The sequence below is a fragment of the Anarhichas minor genome, unplaced genomic scaffold, assembly GCF_050575085.1.
Source record: "Anarhichas minor isolate MPS153535 unplaced genomic scaffold, ASM5057508v1 ptg000081l, whole genome shotgun sequence".
NCBI classification, from domain to species: Eukaryota; Metazoa; Chordata; class Actinopteri; order Perciformes; family Anarhichadidae; genus Anarhichas; species Anarhichas minor.
In genome coordinates, this window is record NW_027466527.1 from 717,909 (window position 1) to 740,000 (window position 22,092).

A 22,092-nucleotide genomic window follows, 5' to 3' on the forward strand; every position below is an offset into this window, starting at 1 on the left:
TCTTCTTCTTCTTCTGCCAAACAAACAGATAAACTGAGCTCACTTCAACAAGTACGTGTTTGTTAAAAAAATTAAGTAGTTTACAGACTCTTTGTGTCAAACAAACACTTCATAATGACATTAAAACAACTAGTTTTACTCCGATAATATCACAAAGGTCGTGTTTTTAAACCTTACCTGTGGATTCAACTTGAGGATAACCCGGTGATCACGACAGCTCTATCTCTGCTTTACGGTACACATACTTACATCTGTTTGTAACCTGTTTTATTGTTAAAATAATCACTTCTTTATAATAATAAAAAGCTTACTGGTCCGGTCGCTTTCAAGGGAAATAAGCAAAGAGTTTCCACCGGTTTAAAAGTCCGTAATCAGTCCGTAACATCCGACTTCATGATACAAACCCCGAGCACGACACACTGACACACTCAGGAGAGTTTAAATGAAGCTAAGCTAACCTAGCTCCCATCCACGGACAACGGGGATAACAAGTGGAGCGACGTACGACGCATGCGCGCCACCTACTGTCAGCTGGACAACAGGGATAACAAGTGGAGTGACATGCGACGCATGCGCGCCACCTACCGTTAGATAGCTGGTATTTAAAAGTTCTCCCATAAAGAAAGAGCGATAGATAGATAGAGGGATGGATAGAGGGATGGATAGACAGAGGGATAGACAGACATACAGACAGACAGACAGAGGGATAGATAGATAGAGAGATAGATAGAGATATGGATAGATAGAGGGATAGACAGACATACAGACAGAGAGATAGATAGACAGACAGACAGACAGAGAGATAGACAGAGGGATAGATAGATAGACAGAGAGATAGAGATAGAGAGATAGATCCACAAACATATTTTATTTTAACCTCAGACTTTTTAAATGTACTTTCGGGAGTTTGACACACGACGTTAGGTTTTACGGCAGGAAATAACAATTTAGCCTCCGTTAGCTTAGCGTTAGCTATTCGCTTTAGAAAGAGCGCGTACGTTTCCATAACAACCAGCAGGGTACGGGTAGACGTGAGGGCCAAACCTCAACACTTAACGCGGAATTGGTTGAAGACGCGCAGACGTCACCAGAATCACTCCTGTTAGTTTCAAACTGTCAGGAAATAGGACATCAAAACGTGGAGCATCTTAACAAACGTATGTGTTAAGTACAAACTATTTAAAGTACGTTGAAGAGCTGGGGGACTTGGCTTGGAGTGGAAAACAAAGATGTCCAAGAAGACGAGACAGCTGTTGATGTTGATGAAGAGGAGGAGAAGGACGTAAACAAACGAGAGGAAGATGTTCAGCAGCAGCTTCTCCACAAGGCGACAGGCTTCAGTGGTAAGTTTGATAAAGTTCATGGTGTGGAAACTTTTAGGGGAACTCAACTTTTACGTAACTGAGCCACGTGTCTGTCTCTTCTTATTGTTATGTTTTAGTTTGTTTAACATCTAGACCACATTGGACCAGGTCCAGATTAAAACCACTACACCTTAGTCTGGACTACATTAACCCAGAGAAGACGCACATCTTTAAACACAATTTCAGATTTGTGAAAGCTTTGATTAATGACAATGCAAAGAAAAAGAAGATTTCACTGTTTGTTAGTTTTTTCACATCTAGACCACATTGGACCAGATCCAGGACAACCCACTATACCTAGGGTACATCTCAAGTCTCTTAATTGCATCCCCGTTTGCCTCACTTGCGTCCTTTCCTTGCGTCTTAGTCCCTCCCACCAGGGATGCATGGAGGAAACCATGCGAGGTGAGAGGAACGAGGAAATATGTGTTAACAGACGTCCTTTCCTCAGTTGCGTCACGTGAAGCGACGTCTGTTACTGATGACGGAGGATCAGATGATCAGCTGATCACAGCTGATCAGCTGTCAGTCGGCTTTAACAGCTGGAGAGACTTTTGATAAGTTTGTGTGTGTTCACATGATCACTGTACTTAATAACAGTAACTAATAACACTAATAACTAATAAAGACACACAGTAATCACCACTGTAGAGGTGTTTCTCTCTGTAGTCTGTTAACAAACTGTGTTCTGTTTATAAGCTCAGGATCCATTTCTACCGGCGGAATGCGATCGTCTTATTTATGAATTATTTGCGTCTGTACGTTTTGAAATTCAGATTGTGACGTCGATATTAAATAACCCAGAATATGATTATTGTTTCTCTTAAATGATAAAACTCATCAAACCCGACAATCAGGAATGAAATGATGATAAATGATGTAAAAAGTGTTTCGTCTCTCTCTCTCTCTCTCTCTCTCTCTCTATATATATATATATATATATATATGTTTCGTCTCTCCAGTTCCCTCTGACTTTAATTGTTTCCATAATAAAAGTTCAGATCATGAAAACACAAATCTTTCTAATAAATGCAGAAAGTTGTTTGTGGTCCTTTTGTTGTTCAGACTACAATGAACATTTATTTAAACCAGATGTTGAATCAGAAAACGAATCAAATATAAAGCTTGAGTTTAATCTGTGACCGTCTTCACTGTTTACATGTTGAAAAAAATCTCATCAGTCCGATCGGCTGCAGCGTCCAATCACATGACTGATGAACAGTGAGGGGGCGTGTCGGCCGGTAAAACACTTCCTGGAAGTCTGTTCTCGTGGGTCCTCGCTCATGGCTCCTCAGAGATCCCTCCTCTCTCCTCTCTCCTCAGAGATCCCTCCTCCCTCCTCTCTCCTCTCTCCTCAGAGATCCCTCCTCTCTCCTCTCTCCTCGCTCCTCAGAGCAGAAATAAGAGCTTTGGGACGGCCGTCAACATGGCGGCGCAGAACAACTTCCGGTTCGAGCGAGGAGCGAGGAAATGAGAATTAAGAGACTTGGGATGCACCCATGGTAAGGCCTGTTTTAAATCTATTAATAATGTTTTTAAAGTTCATTGTTTGAGTTTAAAGTGTGTTTAAAGGAAACAGGACATCACTGTAAATGCACCAGTTAGCCAAGAGGCTCATTTTTATCTGTAGTCTCTGAACAGATGTTACAAAGTCACCATAAAAAACAGAATATAAGATTAAAAATTACAAAGTTATGAATCATTTATCCTTTTATTAGCATTGAGAAACAAAATAAAATAAGAAAGAATATTAATATGAGTAGAAACGTCATTCAGTACAACATTATGAAGTACTATAAAGACATGAAACTCATAAAACAATAACAAGCTCAGCAAAAATGAGGGATGATTATGTTAATAGAAACATGGACTAAAGACAAGATTATGCTGCATTGTTAGGTATTAAAAACATACATGTTAAAAAAAGACTTTTGAGTTTCAAGCGTAAGATTATATAACAGAGTAAACTTTCAAATATAAGTACACTTCATCAAGGTTATTGACTCCTCCCTTTAGGAGGGAGGAGTCCTATTCTTGAGCAATACAAAGGTTATAGTAAAATAACAAAAGATCTGCGTGTGTGTGTGTGTGTGAGTGTGTGAGTGTGTGTGTGTGTCATGATGAATAGGCCAAAGGGCTGCATCTGTGTCCGCTATCAAGATGATCTCATTTACTCATCTTAACCATGGGTGATTATAAAAGCATATCTGATCACACATGAATACATGAATGAACATCACTGAAACATTATCATCATTAAATGAACACATGATCAGTAAGAATACAAACCAAAGAATGAAAAGTTAAATCATGACACATTCTGAGTGACTGTGAGCTCAGTAATCGCTCAGAAATCAATAGTAACTTATTGAGTAGAACAAACTTGAATGTATCAAGTAAAGAAGACTAGAAACACTGCTGACGAGGCTCTTTCTATCTCAAGGTAGAAGAGCCGAGCTGCATGAAGTCAGTCAGGTGATCAAACCACAGAAGGCTTCATGGCTGAGCTTTAGGTCTCACTTCCTGATTGACGTCCTCACTACAGCTGCTCCACAAGTTCACCTCTTTAACACAAGTGATGTTTGACATCAGTCCTTAAACCTGCAGATTCCTCCCCAATCATTTGGACTCTTTCAGGTCCTCATTAGTTTCTCACGTTATACCTGATCTGTGCTGTTTGAAAACCCAGCAGCTCTCTTTCATTGAATCAACAGCTGAGTTGGTTCTTGATCAGTAGTTTGGTTCAAACTTCTTTTGATTTGTTTCTATGAGTTTCATCAAACTAGCACACAGTCAGTGATGAATGAAGTAAGAGTGAACAACACGACGTGAAGAACGAAGCTGCATGTAACTAATCCTTCATTTGATACAGTGTTCTGATGGATTTGGATATGTTTACTTTGACGTGATGTTTATGTGCTTTATTATCTAGAATCATCCAAAACTTTGATTTACAGACTGAACTATCTGGTCAGCAGAGAGAACGTTTCTCTAGCAGGAGGAGACTCCGTCCTCCAGAGAACACAGAGACACTGAGGAACCAGAGCTGGATGTGGACCAGAACCTGGACCTGAACCCAAAGCCAGGATAAAGAGGTTCAGTGAATGTGGTGTTGATGGTGTGGAGGTGGATCAGTGTGTCAGAGGAGACTCTGTAGAAGGACAGAGAGCCAGCAGGACAGTCCACATACACTGCTACTCTACCAGAGGAGGAGGAGGAGGAGGAGGAGGAGGAGGAGGAGGAGGAGGAGGAGGAGGAGGAGGTGGTGGGTGTTCTTGTCTGATTGTGATAGACATAGTAATGACCACCAGAGCATCTCAGACTCCAGGACTGATCATTCTCTCCAAACACACAGTCATCACCGTCTCCTCTCCTCCTCATTCCTCTGTAACTCACTGATATTTTAACCTCTCCTCTCCACTCGACCTCCCAGTAACAGCGACCAGTCAGACCAGTACTACACAGCAGCTGAGACCTGACATCAAACCTGTCTGGATGATCAGGATATGACTGATCCTCCTCCACATGTGTCACCTTCCTGTTGTTGTCAGACAGTGTGAGGTTTCTGTTCACTGTGTTTGTGTCGAGTGTGAGTTCACAGGAATCTGACGGAGAGAACAAGACACAATACAGCTGCAGTTATTAATCTATCATGTGTTTGATGATGACATCAGAGATGTGAATGAGTGATGTCACAGTTTGAAGATGCTTTGTTTTCATGAATCAAACTCAAAGCACACTTACACTTCCTCAGACCTGGTCTGGACCATCGGGCTCCAGCAGGCTCCACCCTGAAAGGAGGAGGGGGGTCAGAGCAGCATGGAGACATGGACATTACATCGCTCTCACACACAGAGCTTTGTTATTCATGTTCACATGGAGCACTTATTATTCATCAGCTCATACTCTTTGACTTCACTGGAGCTTCTTCTGATTGGCCCATGACGACAGCTCATTATGTTCACTTATTCATGATGTATTATTATCAGTATTATATTGACCATCATCCATTTCACACTCAGTTTCCTCTACAGTCAGTCAGTGAATCACATGTTTAAACCTGCATCGATTGATTTCTTTGTCCACTTGTGGTTCAGTGAAAACAAGCTGTGAACACAACATGTGACATCTTATCAGCTTATAAAGTAGTTGTGTCTCACATGATATCAACAGCTGCTTCCACATCCAGCAGTTACACATCAGCATGATGACTCATCAGGAGTCTTTGTGTTTGTGTCTCCTGATGAATGGAAGTCCACTACTCTCTCTCTTGTAGCTCTGTGTTTGGTCTCCAGCACCTCCTGAGGGAAACATCTGTCTCTTTAGCTGCTAAATGCTCCACTATGTTCACCAGCTCGTCTCTAACTGAGTCTGTCTGCTGTCTGCTGCTGAGCAGGCAGTGAACAGTGGCTTCATCACAGCTTGTTGGACGAAAACAGCTGCTGCTGGAAACACTGAGACTCAACCAAACAGGAAATGTGCTGCAGAACCAAAACTAGGAGCTAAAAGAGGCTAAAACGCTGTGTAGAGCTGCAGAGATGGAGACAGTTCTCTGTGGGTTCATCACCACCACACGACTCTTCACCATCACACAGAGTCAGCTGATCCGTTGTCGATATAGAAGTATTGATTGTTGGATGTTTTGGTCCTGACAAGCGACCTCTTGTGTTTGTGTAATAATGACGGTTCTCTCTCAGAAGTAAAGGAGAAAGTAGCCGAAGTAGTCTGTGGCCGACTGTCACCTGTAGTTTCAACAAGTCGACTCTTATCAGCCAGGGAACTGGCTCTCAGTGCAAAACAAACCAAAACCAGGTAAAGCTGAACTCCTTTAAAACAGCAAAACATTCCTATTGTGATGATTCATCAAGACGGTTTAAACAGATTGTTTCTTTGTCCGTTTGTCTTTTCACAATAATGTCTGGACTAAAGGGCAACACACACGAGCATCAACACATCCAACTATTGTTTGATATGCGTCCCCAAACTGCAGCGTGATGACGTTGATGCATGTCAACCCACCATGATGCCCGTCAGCGTGTCAGGATACACCACTGTCCTATTTTCTAATGTTGAAACAAGACAACGCTCCAGAAAAACAACAGATTCATCACCTTCCCTCCCTGTTGTGTCTCATGCTGGCTACTGTTCCCTGACTACTTCTGTCTGTGTTGATGGTCTGATGTGGGACACAAACAGTCTGATGAGTCTCTGGTAGTTTGATGTCAGCTTGGTGTGTCAGAGTCATATTAACCAGGCTGACAGTGTGACAGAGAAAAGTCTCCAGCTCTACCTCCTCCATCAGACTGTTGTCTGTGGCTGCAGCAGGCCTCTTCATACCTGAGAGTTTTCAGTCTCCAGTGTGGATCCTTCAGTCCATCAGACAGCAGGTTCACTCCTGAGTCTCCTGGGTGATTGTAGCTCAGGTCCAGCTCTCTCAGATGGGAGTGGTTGGAGCTCAGAGCTGAGGTCAGAGAAGCACAGCCTTCCTCTGTGATCAGACAGCCTGACAGGCTGCAAACACACAAAACAACACACACGTCACATGATCTGAGGGAACTGTGAGGGCTGGAAGGTTTATGTTTATTACTGTCATCACCAATCTGTTTGTGTGTAAACTTTAAACTTAGTACTTAGTCCAAGAAAAGTAATTCACAGGGTCACCTGAGAGTCTCCAGTGTACAATGTGGACTCTCCAGTCCTCCAGACAGCAGATTCACTCCTGAATCCTGCAGGTCGTTGTTACTCAGGTCCATCTCTCTCAGATGGGAGGGGTTGGAGCTCAGAGCTGAGGTCAGAGAAGCACAGCCTTCCTCTGTGATCAGACAGCCTGACAGGCTGCAAACACACAAAACAACACACACGTCACATGATCTGAGGGAACTGTGAGGGCTGGAAGGTTTATGTTTATTACTGTCATCACCAATCTGTTTGTGTGTAAACTTTAAACTTAGTACTTAGTCCAAGAAAAGTAATTCACAGGGTCACCTGAGAGTCTCCAGTGTACAATGTGGACTCTCCAGTCCTCCAGACAGCAGCTTCACTCCTGAATCCTGCAGGTTGTTGTTACTCAGGTCCATCTCTCTCAGACTAGAGGACTGGGAGCTGAGAACTGAGGACAGAGCTTCACAGCTTCTCTCTGAGAGGTTACAGCCACTCAGTCTGAAGAGACAATGATGAAGAAAAAAATAAACAATAAGTAGAAATGATAGCAGCGTATTTAAGTTATGATATATGAATCTAACTCTCTCTGTACGTACAGAGCTTTGTTGGAGGCTTTGACCACTGGCAGCAGCCTCAGAAGAGCCTCCTCTGAAGCAGAGTATTTCTTCAGGTCAAACACGTCCAGATCTTTATCTGATGACAGTAAGATGAAGACCAGAGCTGACCACTGAGCAGGAGACAGTTTATCTGTGGAGAGACGTCCTGACCTCAGGGCCTGTTGGATCTCCTCCACTAGAGAACCATCATTCAGTTCATTCAGACAGTGGAACAGATTGATGCTTTTCTCTGGAGACACATTCTCACTGATCTTCTTCTTGATGTACTGGACTGTTCTCTGATTGGTCTGTGAGCTACTTCCTGTCTGTGTCAGCAGACCTCGTAGGAGAGTCTGATTGGTCTCCAGTGAAAGACCCAGGAGGAAGCGGAGGAACAAGTCCAGGTGTCCATTTGGACTCAGTAAGGCCTTGTCCACAGCACTCTGGTAGAGATGTGTTAGTTCAGGTTTGTCTCCAGAGACTTCAGACAACTGGGAGGTTGTTTGTTCTTCTGACAGCAGATTGACTCCAGAGTTGATGAAGGTCAGATGGACATGAAGAGCAGCCAGAAACTCCTGAACACTCAGATGGACGAAGCAGAAGACCGTGTCCTGGTACAGTCCTCTCTCCTCTCTAAAGATCTGTGTGAACACTCCTGAGTACACTGAGGCTGCTCTGATATCGATGCCACACTCTGTAAGGTCGGATTCATAGAAGATCAGGTTGCCTTTCTGCAGCTCATCAAAAGCCAGTTTTCCCAGAGACTCAGTCATCTCCCTGCTCTCTGGACTCCAGTGTGGATCTGTCTCAGGTCCTCCATCATACTTGACCTTCTTCAGTTTGGACTGAACCACCAGGAAGTGGATGTACATCTCAGTCAGGGTCTTGGGCAGCTCTCCTCCCTCTCTGGTCTTCAACACATCCTCCAGAACTGTAGCAGTGATCCAGCAGAAGACTGGGATGTGGCACATGATGTGGAGGCTTCGTGAGGTCTTGATGTGGGAGATGATCTTGCTGAACTGCTCCTTATCTCTGAATCTCTTCCTGAAGTAATCCTCCTTCTGTGGGTCAGTGAACCCTCTGACCTCTGTCACCATGTCAACACACTCAGCAGGGATCTGATTGGCTGCTGCAGGTCGTGTGGTTATCCAGAGGCGAGCAGAGGGAAGCAGTTTCCCCTTGAAGAGGTTTGTCAGCAGCACATCCACTGAGGTGGACTCTGTAACATCAGTCAGGACCTCATTGTGGTGGAAGTCCAGAGGAAGTCGACACTCATCCAGACCATCAAAGATGAACAGAACCAGGAACTCTTCAAACCTGCAGATTCCTGCTTCTTTGGTTTCACTGAAGAAGTGATGAACAAGTTCCACCAAGCTGAACTGTTTCTCTTTCAGCACATTCAGCTCTCTGAAAGTGAATGGAAATGTGAACTGTATGTCCTGGTGGTCTTTGCCTTCAGCCCAGTCCAGAGTGAACTTCTGTGTTAGGACTGTTTTCCCAATGCCAGCCACTCCCTTTGTCATCACTGTTCTGATTGGTTCCTCTCTTCCAGGTGAGGCTTTAAAGAGGTCTTCTTGTCTGATGGTTGTTTCTGGTCTGTGTGGTTTCCTGGATGCTGTTTCAATCTGTCTGACCTCATGTTCATCATTGACCTCTGCAGTCCCTCCCTCTGTGATGTAGAGCTCTGTGTACATCTGATTCAGAAGGGTTGGGTTTCCTGCTTTAGCGATCCCCTCAAACACACACTGGAACTTCTTCTTCAGGTTAGATTTGAGTTCATGCTGACAAACTCTAGGATGACTTCCTGAATAAAAACAAAGAACATCAATGAATAAATTATTAGACAAATATGTCAACATATCTGAATATATGTTGGTCCATCTCTTGAGACATTAGTAAACGTCCCATTGATCCAGCATGTTAAATCTTTAGAGAAATCCTCTTACTGCTCTGCAGACAGTCAGCCAGCTCCTCCTGCTTCATTCTCCTCAGGAAGTTTACTGTGATCTTCTCTAACGCCTCTCTGCTGCTCCTCCTCTGCTCTTCATCCTCACCGTCCAGCACCTCCTCATCCTCCTTCTGACTCTCTAAGCATTCTTGGTAATCTGAACTCACAACCTTCTGGATCTTCTTCAGCTCGTTCTTCACAAAAGTGGAGATGTTCTCCTCCAGCAGCTGGAACAGAATATTCTATGAATGACACAAACTAAAACCATGGAACCAAACATCAGATCCATGTTGGACAGACTGACGATCCACTGGTCTACAAAGTGCAGCATGGAGATGATTGTGAACAGAATAGATGTAAAAGTAGTTGTACATGTACAGACCATAAATATGGAGTCCAGGTGTGTTTGATGCTGCTGGGCAGACTGACCTCTGGGAACCGCTGAGCTCTCCTGGTCCTCTCTGTGGAGGAATCATGAAGAATCAGCTCACATTGTGTTTGTACCAAAAACACAAATACAACAATTAGTTAAAGATGTTGTGTTCTGTTGATTGATCACAATGAAAACCAGATGCTTATCTCTGCTTTTATTGGACAGTGAAAGTTATTTTATTGGCAGCATGGTATTGTCAAAAATGATATCGTAGGTCAAATTCATACCGGTTTACTTTATATACCTTCTATACCTTCCCCCCCGAGATACAACTACAACTAGAATCACATGTGTAGTGACTGATTCCAGCAACTAGCCACTCGGCTGGGTGCGGGAGAAGATCCTGTTCTTTACTCGCTACAACAAAGAGATTCCAGGCGTTTCACACTTTTGGGTGAGGTTCCCATTTAATTAGTGTTCACAGATGATATACAATAGGATAGCGCTTATCTTCCTGGTCTCCATCTGGCGTGTCTGGCTTGCGGTAAAAACCGTGCGATCTCCCCGTCACCCATGCCTCATTATCTGTCAGTTGCACCTGTGCCCCATATATCAATTACCTGCCGCAATACTCCACACTGCCACCCGTGGTCAACCTGAGATAGGCTCCTAATTCAAACATATAATACACAGACATAACTAATGGCTCCTACAACATGTGATGTGATACTTTTTCATATTAGGTGTAGTTTCTATTCTACCATTGTGTTGTTAGTCAGATGTACCAAGACTTAATGCTGTTGATCTGCCATCATTGAAGCAAAGGGTCTGTATTTGGTTTTGGCCACAGCACCATTGGGGAGACTTCCTCCTCCGAGTCTTTTCTCCAGACCTCTGCAACTAGAGTCAGGATTATATCCAGAATGCTACTTGAAGTTAATCAGACGATCTTTAGACCGATCACTCTTCATGGACACACAGCTGGGTCCAGGAGACGTTTCTCTCTGCTGCTGTGAACTGATAGAAACACTGACATTACATCATCATCATCATTCAATTATGAAGAATCGGCTCACATTGCGTCTGTCCAGGGAGCTACACGTGATCCGTCCTCTTTGTTTACCTTTTGTTTTACGTCTCCATGCGTCCACTGGTTACCCCGTGTTTAACGTCACATTGCAATGAATTGTGGGTAATTCCCTTTGGCAAAGTCTGCATCCAATAATGACTTACGGAAAGGGTTCATAAAGGGCTCAAAATGTCTGCCAGAGAGCCTCAAACACTCGATGATTTGACAGTGAGACAGAATTAAACCCTGACGGACTTTACGGGAACGAGCCTCAAAGTCTGTAAGGGTGGAGATTGGGATTGGGCCAATGTCAACCTCATCTCACCTCTCCTATGTACACAACTGCTCTGTAACGATGAGTATTAATGTGATATCTCATTAGAAAGCTACGGTTCTTGTAATTCGATTTCTGCAAACCATTTCAAGATACAATAACAACAGCAGGTACAGTTAACGTCTCTGTCAAACAAGCACTCCAAAAACAGCCGATAAAATATCACCGTGACTCACCGATTATGATTCATAACGTCCCCCTTGTGCATGCTAGTCCAGCAAAAACGGTCTTGTTTGATCGCTAAGGGTCCACTCGGTCGAATCCAGTAAAATATTTAGTCCAAAACACATTAGTACGTCCATAAAGACCCACGGGGGGCTGTTGCATCATTTCAAATTAGCCAGCAGATATGATAACTCGCGATCATAATTCGGTCTAATTTCACTTTTCATGTCAACAGAGCGGAGATTTTCATCGCAAAATGGAGGCTGCATTCCGCCGGTTAGATTGACACCTCATTTGACCCAATAGGAGCCTCTATAGCCCGGTCACATTCTGGAACAGCCAACGACAGTCCGCTTTGGAAGACAATGCCCGCCTCTCTTCTTTGGGTAAAGCTCGAGCCAATTGGAAACAGATCCTGTTCAAACTCAGGCTCAATATAGCCAATGAAATTACGAAGACAAGGATTTGCAGATTCAGCAGATTGCATGCCGGGAAAGTTTTCAAAACTGAAATTGTAAACCGTGAGTCAGGTACCTGAGACCGATTATCAAGAGCAAAGTCTGGTTCATGAGAATTTTCAAGAATCTGTAAAAGTTGACAATGGTTAAATATGATTTAGTCAACCATACATTTACATAAATAAACTATACTTTGAATTTCGGACATGTAGTTTATCGTAGTATATGCATTTTGATGTGGTGATGCAAGCGGCCGCACTCTTGTAAAATATTAATTTTCTGTCGTATTGTTATCAAATTCTAACTTCTACCAGGTCTCATGACTGCATCCTACCGTACCAGTGTATTTTCCAAGTCATAAGTCCCAGCCATAGATAACTGCTGCCATCTGTTGGCCAAAACAAACCCAGGTGGAAAAATAAACCTTTTTCATTGTGTTTTAAACCCCATAGCTCAATGCCAGTAGCACTTACAGTGATTCTGACTGTTTGTGAAGAAACTTCAGAGTGTTACCGTTCAATAGAGACTAAAACCATACATGTACTCCCAATGGTTCAATAAGAGCTGTCAGTTTACTTTGGGCACGCCGTGGATAGGTGTTTTAGGCAAATTTTACAGGAGTGATAAGAGGTTGGCATCAGTGATGTGGTGCTGGATTGGTTGATGTCTTATCTGTTGAATTGGTCCTTTTCTGTAATGCTTGGAGAGGCCTCCTCTCTTCTGTGGGGTCCCTCAGGGGTCTATATTGGGTCCCCTCCTGTTTACCATGTACATGTTACCACTAGGACTCATCATACGTCAACACAATACAGAGTTTCATTGCTACACAGATGATACCCAGTTGTACATCCCATTAAGCCTGGCTCCAGCACTGTTTCATGTATCATGTCCTGCCGACATTAGAAATTGGATGTCCGAAAACTTCCTGGAACTAAATGACTCCAAATATGAAGTAGTTATAATGACCCCTGCTGGCCCCTTTCTGCATTAATGATCTCTGCTCAAGTCTGGGAGCTTTATCTAATAATGTTCAGCATGAAGCCTCAACCTGGGTGTTATTTCTGACTCTGACTTGACTTTTGATGCTCAGGTGACCAAAGTTGTGCAGATCTGCTTTACACAATTGAGACAGCGAAGCAAAATCAGGTCATTCCTTTGACCTTTGACCTGAGAGAGTCATTCATGCTTTCATCTCCTCCAGACTCGACTATTGCGATGCACTTCAATCTGGTATCAGCAGGAGAAACATTCCATTAGAGGAAGTAACTGAATGGGGGTGCAGACAGTTATTAACCACAGAATGTTTAGGTCAGGAACAGAAACAGATGTGTTAGTGAGGACTCATCCTACCCCCCCACCCTTGTGCACTGGTCCTTTATAAGATGTAGAAACCTGCACACGGGGCTCTTCATCCCTCAGACTGCACACAGGAGCTCAGTGGGATGATTGAACCTTCTCTGCACAGAGAATAAATACTACAAAGACAAACTTTCTTTTCTCATATTTCCTCATTTCAGTATTATAGCACTCACTCGTACTATTATATAGTTCTTACACCACACCGTACTAACGGGCCTTTGCTGTCCGGGCCCTCAGCTGTGGAACTCTCTTCTGAAAATTCAGTTTCCTCTTTAAATCTCTTCTGAAGACTCACTTTTACCATTTGGCTTATTTTTACATGTTTATTTATTTAAATCTTATTTTACCGGTTTGATTGTGTTTCTTATTTGGTTTTATGTTTTATTGTGAAGCACTTTGTAACTTTGTTTTGGAAAGGTGCTATTTAAATAAAGTTATTATTGTCGTCATCATCATCATCATCATCATCATCATCAGTTTGAAATCCTCACCTTTGATCAACAGAGTGGCGTCCATCTTTGAAGCCTACAAAATAAGGCATAGACCGGTCACTCTTCATGGACACACAGCTGGGTCCAGGTCCAGGTCCAGGTAGAGGTTCAGGTCCAGGTCCCTGATGGATCCTGGTCACATGTGTAGAAACAGAGTCAGTGAATGAAAGACTTTGAGTCATGGACAGGTAGAGATGGTCATCTCACCTCTGAGCTTCGGTGTGGCTGGTCTTAGAGGGAGGGACTCCCTCCTCTCTGTCCTCACACTGATTCATAGCAGAGTCCACACCTTCACACAAACACAACAACATTATTTATCTTCATCATGACAAACACACACAGCTCATTCACCTCAATACTAAAGACACTCATGGGACAGTTTCCATGTTGTTGTCACTCTGAGCTGCAGAGTCCTCTCTAAGAGATGACGTTCACAATGCTCTTCAGTCTGTTGGCTTGTTTGAAGACGAGAGGAAGACTCTTCATGTGGCTTTTTATTGGCCTTTCTTTGGGGATGATGTCACTTTTCATGTCTCTGTGACGTCATCAGGGCCGATGGATATCAAACAGGAAGCTGTTTATAACAGGTGAGGCTGATAACGACCTCAGTAACATTGGATGTGATGTTTGAGGCCCACATGGAGAAATACACGCTTCCTTCACTTGCGTCCTTTCCTTCCTTCCTTATTCCAGTCCACCACTGCGGTGAAACCAGCCGCCCCCTTTACGGTGAAGCAGAGGAACAGATGTGGGCCATCTGAGGAACAGATGGGGGCGACCGTGGCTTAAGAGGGTTGTCTGGTAACCGCATGGTCAATGGTTCGATCCTCGACTGGGACGTGTCACGTGTCGTAGTGTCCCTGAGCAAAACACTGAACCCCCGGCTCCCCGGGCGCCTGTCATTGGCAGCCCACTGCTCCCTATATACAGGGATGGGTCAAATGCAGAAGTCAAATTTCGTGTATGTGTATATGACAATAAAAAGGGTTTCTATTAAAAAAACAGATGAGGAACAGATGTGGGGAGCCGATGGAAGTCTCACAACAAGAAGTTACAGAAATACTTGATGTTTGTCTTCAATGAAGTGAATAGAAATGGAGTTGAAGCTGGAAGCAGCATTGATGGTCCTCCCACCCTCGTGCATGTGGAGGGTTCTGGCTGGACGCTGGTTCAGAAGACCTTGCTCTTCCTCGTCTATCAGTTGCTGCGTGAACGAGTCAGACGGTGTTTCCTGCGTGGAGCAGTGGTGTTGTCGGCTTAAACCTCCAATGTTTGGAGTTTATCTCTGAATACAATATTAAATGTGAGCCCGTAAAGATGGAAGAACAAACGTAAGCTGTGAATGTGCTTCAGTGCTTGTAACATAACAGACTGTCAAAGTAAAAGCAGCTCTCTAAACTCTCTGTGTCTCCTGGAGGTCTGACAGTGATCTAGTAGAACACGTTGGCAGAGGAGACGAGTGAGGAGTCCAGAGAAAAGGACCGGCAGTGAATCCAGAGGCTGAGAGAGGAAAGTGGGCTCAACTGGCTGTTAGCTGAACCCTTCAATGAAACACTGTGAGCTCTCATCTGCAGATGTTTAGTGATGTGTTGTCAGAATGCAGCGTGCATCATTTATTGTGACATGTAACCTGAATCCCACCGTTTACTGCTTTACAGGTCATTTATACTGATGCCGACTGACATGACTTTAAACTATTGTGAGCTCATTTCTGCTCTCCAAACACTTTAAAATCTTTATCTTTATATAAAGGAACCACATGTTCTTCAGAGGGTCCGCTCAGTGTTTGGACCTCTGTACTTCTGAAACCCTCATATAACAACGGTTGCCAGTAGGTGGCGCTGTGACTATGAGTTAATATTGGCCTGCAGAAGTCCTCAAGCCATGACTCTCATCAAGCATGGCAAGTTTGGGACAGTTTTGACAAAGAACAGTCGAGTTACAGCAGATTGATGGATGATGGTAAACCATGTAAAATGGCCGCCACACCACGTCCTCACCGTTCATGAAACCTTGAAGCTTTTGATAACTTTTAATCACAAAGGTCTTTAGATTGTTCTCACTAAATATTAAGTTGATGTGATTCATTCTCTAGGAGGAGTTCACTAAAGTTCAGCAAAAACACAAGAAATGTATACAAAATTCAAAATGGCCGACTTCCGGTTGGGTTTAGAGGATGGCTCCAAGAGACTTTTTTTAAGTCTACATGTGATGCATGTGCTTACCAAATGTTATAGATCTATGTGGAACGTGCTGCGAGGGCTGCATGGTCTAAGTTGCGTAGGGGGCGCTATAGAGCCGACTTCCCTCTGAAGCATTAAAACCACATCAGATAAAAACATGGAGGACTTTCAATGTGAGAGCAGTTTGGTTCCGTTTGGAGCTTCTTCAGCCTCAGAAACACCTTCAGAGCTCATAATTCATAACTTTATGATCTTTGGATCACTTTTCACTGTAAAGGTCTCAAGATCTGAAGTACATCAGGTTACATCTCTAAGAGGAGTTAAAGTATATTAATAATAATAATAGAAAATATAATAATTATGATGGTAATAATCATCATAATAAACATTAAAAGAACAATAGCTCCTCTTAAATGAAGTTTCATATGTACAGTATGACGTCATCGACCGCACATCCCTCCAAGGAGTACTTCCGGTCCGGATTTCAAAGTAAAGGATCACGTGTCTTTTAGTTTACGATATTTGGAGTTAAGGGACAGAAGAGTAATTTAAGATTCTATTATTTGGACTCAGTACTATTTAGACTACAGTCAGTACTAATATGAAGTACTTTTACTGTGTACTTTGTGAATCATTAAAGTTTGATAAAAAGAATGAATCTTGGTCTCTGGAAGGAACTTTGACATTAGATTATTCAAAGAGTACACAGTAAAGTACTTCATATTATGTTTGACTGTAGTCTTAATAATAATAAATAATAGGATCTTAAATTACTCTTCTGTTCCTTAATCACAAATAACTCAACTTTACTTTGAAATCCGGACCGGAAGTACTCCTTGGAGGGCTGTGCGGTCGATGACGTCATACTGTACATACTAAACTTCACTTTAAATCTATTTGTGTTCAGCTGACTGAAGAAAAGCATAAAGTATTTCTGTAACTTCTTCTCGTGAGACTGAAGTCAAACGTGACTTTGGTTCCTTCACGAGGAAAGAAGGAGCGACACGCGGACTTAAGACTTTGTGACGTTGCTCTGTTCTTCTTCACTGGTCCTCCTCTGAAGTCCACTTGAACTAGTTTCTGCTGGACCTGAAGGACCAAAGAGTCCTCCAAGAGTCCCTCAGTGAAAAGAGTCGCTCACTAACCTTTAGATGCAGAGAAGAAGACGCTGCGACACCACGAGCTCCAGAAGTGAAACCAAAGAGGAAACAGGAAGGGAGGGGCCGTCACACAAGAAGAGAGGAAACAAGCAATGAGACGTCATTTCCTCAGTTGCGTCACGTGAAGCGACGTCTGTTTCTGATGACGGAGGATCAGATGATCACATCTGGATCAGCTGTCAGTCGGCGTTAACAGCTGGAGAGATTTTTGATAAGTTTGTGTCTGTTCACACGATCACTGTACTTAATAATAGTAACTAACAATACTAACAACCAGTGGTGGTCCATCAGGGCCTGCAAGGCCTTCTCTGCTGGCCTAGACAGAATCACAAAGCTATATCTATTTTATAATTTAATAATTTTTCTTAAATACACGACATGTATTCTAATTTATAAAATATTTTCCCATTATCTTATTATCTCATTGCACAGCTACTGTCTTCCTCAGTTGCTCTGCTTCCAGTGCAGCTTGTTTTAAGTAGAGCTTTTATCCAATCAGATCTCACCTCTGTGTCTCTAGGTAAGAAGAGAGGCCCGAGGCCTGCAGACTCAGGAGTGAATCCATGTGCAGATTAAGTGAATGGGGACGATATTGTTGATTGTCATAGTGTTCAACCAATCAGATCTTTAGTTTGACATGTTGGGCGTATTCTTTGACGTGTCAGAGCCTGCTAGCTGGCCTACAAGTACGTGATTGGTCAGTGGGCTCATGTTGGGCGGTGACAATCCCAATATCTGCTGCCTCTGTAAGAGGATATTTTCAGCCTCAAACGCATTAAAACGTATTCAAGAAATACAACTGGGGAGGCTCGACTGTCTTCACCGGCGTCCATGAATGGAGAAGTGTAAAATGTGCAAAATGAATCAGTGTGTAAAAAGGAAACAGAGTTACTTTTGTCTCACATCAGTTAATCAGTTGATCCTCTTTCATTGAGTCTTGTCTTTCTCTCTCATGTCATTTAATAAACCTCTCAGAATAACAGAAAGTCTTTTAACCAAACATTTAAATTTAAGTTTGAGTCTCCTGTCTGTCCATCATGTAATTAACAGTCGACCCTCATCTACCTGCATACATGTCTTCTATTGTCGCTTCTGACATGTAATACCTGCAGCATAATCTTGTCTTTAGTCCATGTTTCTATTAACAATCATCCCTCGTTGTTTTTGCTTTGCTTGTTATTGTTTTATGAGTTTCATGTCTTTAGTACTTCACAATGTAGTATAATGTTGTACTGAATGATGTTTCTACTCATTAATATTCTCTCTTCTTTTATTTTGTTTCTGAATGCTAATAAAAGGATAAATGATGCATAACTTCGTAATTTTTAATCTTATATTCTGTTTATGGTGACTTTGTAACATATGATCAGAGACTACAGATAAAAATGAGCCTCTTGGCTAACTGGTGCATTTACAGTGATGTCCTGTTTCCTTTAAACACACTTTAAACTCAAACAATGAACTTTAAAAACATTATTAATAGATTCAAACATGTCTTACCATGCTGGATGAAGAAGCAGGTGTGGTGAAAACACACTTTAAAAAGACAAAGACAATCGGTGTCAATCACCGTGTAGCCCCGCCCTAAAGCATCCCCTGCTTTATGGTCTATTAGAGACCTGTCAATCACCGTGTAGCCCCGCCCTAAAGCATCCCCTGCTTTATGGTCTGTTTGACTCTAAATGGACCATAATGTACTAAATGAACATCATGCTGTATTGAAGAAGACTTGAAACTAGAGATTGAGACCATAAACTCATGTTTACAATGTTTACTGAGGTAATAAATCAAGAGAGAAGTAGAGTCATTTTCTCATAGACTTCTATACAGTTGGCTTCTACTGAAGGAAACCACGACTCTGTTCATCCTCCAAATTCTACATTTATATTTGGGAATTTGATGATGCTGTAAATTGTTAAATATAAAGATACTCTGTGAAGTTTTCTCATCAACAAATTAGTTTAACATTCTCACCAAACACATTGAGGCCTAACAAATGTGTTGAGTGCATTTTATTTCTCACAAAATGTTTGCAAAGCAGATTTTTTAAATATTTTAAATCTTTCATCGTTTACATCCGTGTTTGCGGCCACATTTTATCAAATTGTTTTTTAAAATTAATTTAATGAAATTAATACATATAAATGAAAGGTGTGTCTCTTTATTAGGAACCTATAACTCAGTTCACCCTCAAAATTCATCATCAATGACTTTTGATGCTACAATTACTTGTTTAAGTTGCGTTAATCAATATTTCTTATATTTATATGAGCACACACAACAAATCAAAATTAGATAAAAGATGCATTTCAGGTCATAAATGCATCTTTATCAAAGCAAATATGAACATTAATTAAATATGAACATAAATGATGGTTCCATCCCGGTAAGAGAGCATGCACAAGACCAGAACCGTGGAACCGGGTCAGCTAAATGGAATGCGGCCATCGTTAATGTTATGAAGACACAATGTCTGCTATGAAAGGAGGAAGAAAGAGAAGCACTTACTTTTCCTGACACACGGTTCAGCACAAAGTAAAGAGAGGAGTTGCATCAGAGCAGCAAAAAAACAGAAATATTGTTTTAAGATAAGAGGAGAAAAAAAACAACCCACGCAAAAATGTTTAAAAAAGCGTAGACTATGATTTATTCACAGATTATATTCGTCTCACTCTCGGGGCAGATTTTATCTGGAATGAGGAATCCCTCGTCGCCCGTTATGTAAGATAAACATCGGGTTTGTTTACGACAGAAGAAAACAGTAAAAACTTCATAACTAAACTTTAAATGTGTCACATGTGGGGAAGAAGAAAAACACACTATAAAGAGCTGCATTAAAGACAGACACCAGGCTGCTTAGTTCACAAATATCACAAACAATTTATTAAGAATCTATTATATACACATTGATGAGATATCCTCAGGGGACCATGACTGTTGACATCGACAGATCATACAGAACATTTTAAGAGCTTCGTCAGAGTTCATTAATGAAAGATAAAGAACTTTTAAGGCTGATTGATTTCAAGTGTTTAAATGTCTATTAGCATATAAACCAGAATAGCCCTTAGTTAATCAGTGCATAGAGTTAGCATTAGCATTAGCATTCATCTCACTAATGCACTTTCCTTCAGTGTGGGCTTTTTGCAATTTTTATATAAATGGGAAATAATCGGGGTCTATAAATAATTACATTTTAAAATAATTAAATAATACAAAAGCTATTTGGTCGTCTGGTCTGAACGATCGGGTTTGATCTGATTAAAAAAACAACTCCTACAAATCACATCAAGGACAAAACCTACGATTCAAATACTTCAAACAAAACTGTAACAGAATTATACAGAAACAATGAGGGAACCAACAGAAATATGAAATATAACACTGATTGTATGGAAACCTCTTGGACATAATAAACAGGAATCAGCTTGTTCCTCTGATAACGTAAGATCCAGATGTCTGATGCTAACGTTAGCTGAGCTTGTTCCTCTGATAACTTAAGATCCAGATGTCTGATGCTAACGTTAGCTCAGCTTGTTTCTTTGATAATTTAAGATCCAGATGTCTCACGCTAACGTTAGCTCAGCTTGTTTCTTTGATAACTTAAGATCCAGACGTCTGATGCTAACGTTAGCTCAGCTTGTTTCACTGATAACTTAAGATCCAGACGTCTCACGCTAACGTTAGCTCAGCTTGTTTCTTTGATAACTTAAGATCCAGACGTCTGACGACTAAAATCCTTCATCTGGTGAAAATAGTTTAAAACCACCGATGTAGTGTAGAAATGTGGCCTCAAACACGTCATCGACTAAAATTACAAATTCTTCAGGTTTGAAATTTGTTCCTCTTAAGTAATTGGGACATCAGCTGCTACCTAAAAAAGTGGTAATTGTTTTGTTGAGGTTGAAGGTTTATTCTTCACCTTAAAATCCTCTTAAAACTCTCAACACTTCCCTTCGCCGATGAAGGCCAAGTGGCTGAAAGCTTCAAAGTCAAAGTCTAGTAAGTGGACCTTGAGTTACAACTTTTGAGGCATGATGGCACATTTAACAAACATGCTTTTTTTTACAGTGGTAATAATAAAGCGAGGTGTTATCTCAACGGCCCGTTATTCTGACACCACAATAGTCCGAACAATTTCCCATTTTTCCGACAGCCACTTATCCCAAAAACGAAATTACGAAAATACAGACTGTCCGTGCATCACATGGCTAATTATTATGCAGAATGAGGTCATCAGACCTTCACATTTGTGATCATTTTTTGTTCTACAAATGGCGAAGGCATGACTCGTCCTACTCTGCCTCTGATTGCCTCTACTCATGCCTCTGCCATGTTGTTTTTTTCAAAACCGATAAAGTGAAGTGACCAAATATCTGAACTGAGGAGGAAAATAGTGCGCTGAGAATATTGTTACACCCCTTGATGAACCAATCACAGTGCTCAGAGGGAAAGGTGCCTGAGGAGCTCAGCATGCGGGGACGATAGCAGCAGCAGCAGCGATGGCAGCCAATCAGTACACAGGCACATTAAAGTACTCATGACGGGGCTGCATGGGGAGAGAAACGCACACAGATCAGCAAAAACATGGAGTCATAGCAGCCACATGCAGGAGACAGTGCAGCAGGCTCGAGGTGTCACTTAAAGGGTCACTTTTTTACAACCTGGAGCGGTTTTTAAACCATGTTTCTGCGTCTCAGCGACTATAACAGAGACGTTGAGGTCACATAAGCAGCCCGTTTAGTGGCTGATGTTGGCGGCTTTCTCCTTCAATACTGGACCAATTAAAAAAAAAATGTAAAGTTACTTAGACACAGAAACATGGGAGATAGGGTCCAGGTAGAAAAATACCAAAGTCACCATTTAAGAAAAAATACTTTCACCACTGATCCACATTTATCTATTAAAGGGAAGTTATTTTTTCTCTCTTG

The 22,092-nt window shown here is 41.9% G+C and overlaps 2 protein-coding genes across 3 annotated transcripts in view; both read right to left on the bottom strand.

The window, feature by feature from the left end:
• The window catches only part of shroom2a (shroom family member 2a), a 38,294-nt gene extending 37,835 nt beyond the window's left edge, over window positions 1-459 (bottom strand). Inside the window, exon 1 of one of the 2 annotated variants that reach the window (XM_076081510.1) lies at window positions 312-459. The gene's annotated coding sequence lies outside the window, so the exon portion shown is untranslated. Of the gene's footprint in view, window positions 1-177 lie in introns of both variants that reach the window. The other variant, XM_076081509.1, reaches the window with a different exon arrangement.
• Window positions 460-2,951: 2,492 nt separating this feature from the next.
• Window positions 2,952-17,221, bottom strand: LOC142938233 (protein NLRC3-like). The gene is made up of 11 exons (XM_076081491.1): window positions 17,147-17,221; window positions 14,026-14,107; window positions 13,819-13,950; window positions 9,952-10,030; window positions 9,568-9,796; window positions 7,622-9,425; window positions 7,350-7,523; window positions 7,026-7,199; window positions 6,702-6,875; window positions 5,109-5,155; window positions 2,952-4,969 (listed from the first exon to the last, which is right to left on the bottom strand). Exons 2-11 carry the CDS (start codon window positions 14,091-14,093, stop codon window positions 4,356-4,358), a joined length of 3,495 nt encoding a protein of 1,164 aa, XP_075937606.1. The 5' UTR covers window positions 14,094-14,107; window positions 17,147-17,221; the 3' UTR covers window positions 2,952-4,355.
• Window positions 17,222-22,092: the final 4,871 nt, after the last annotated feature.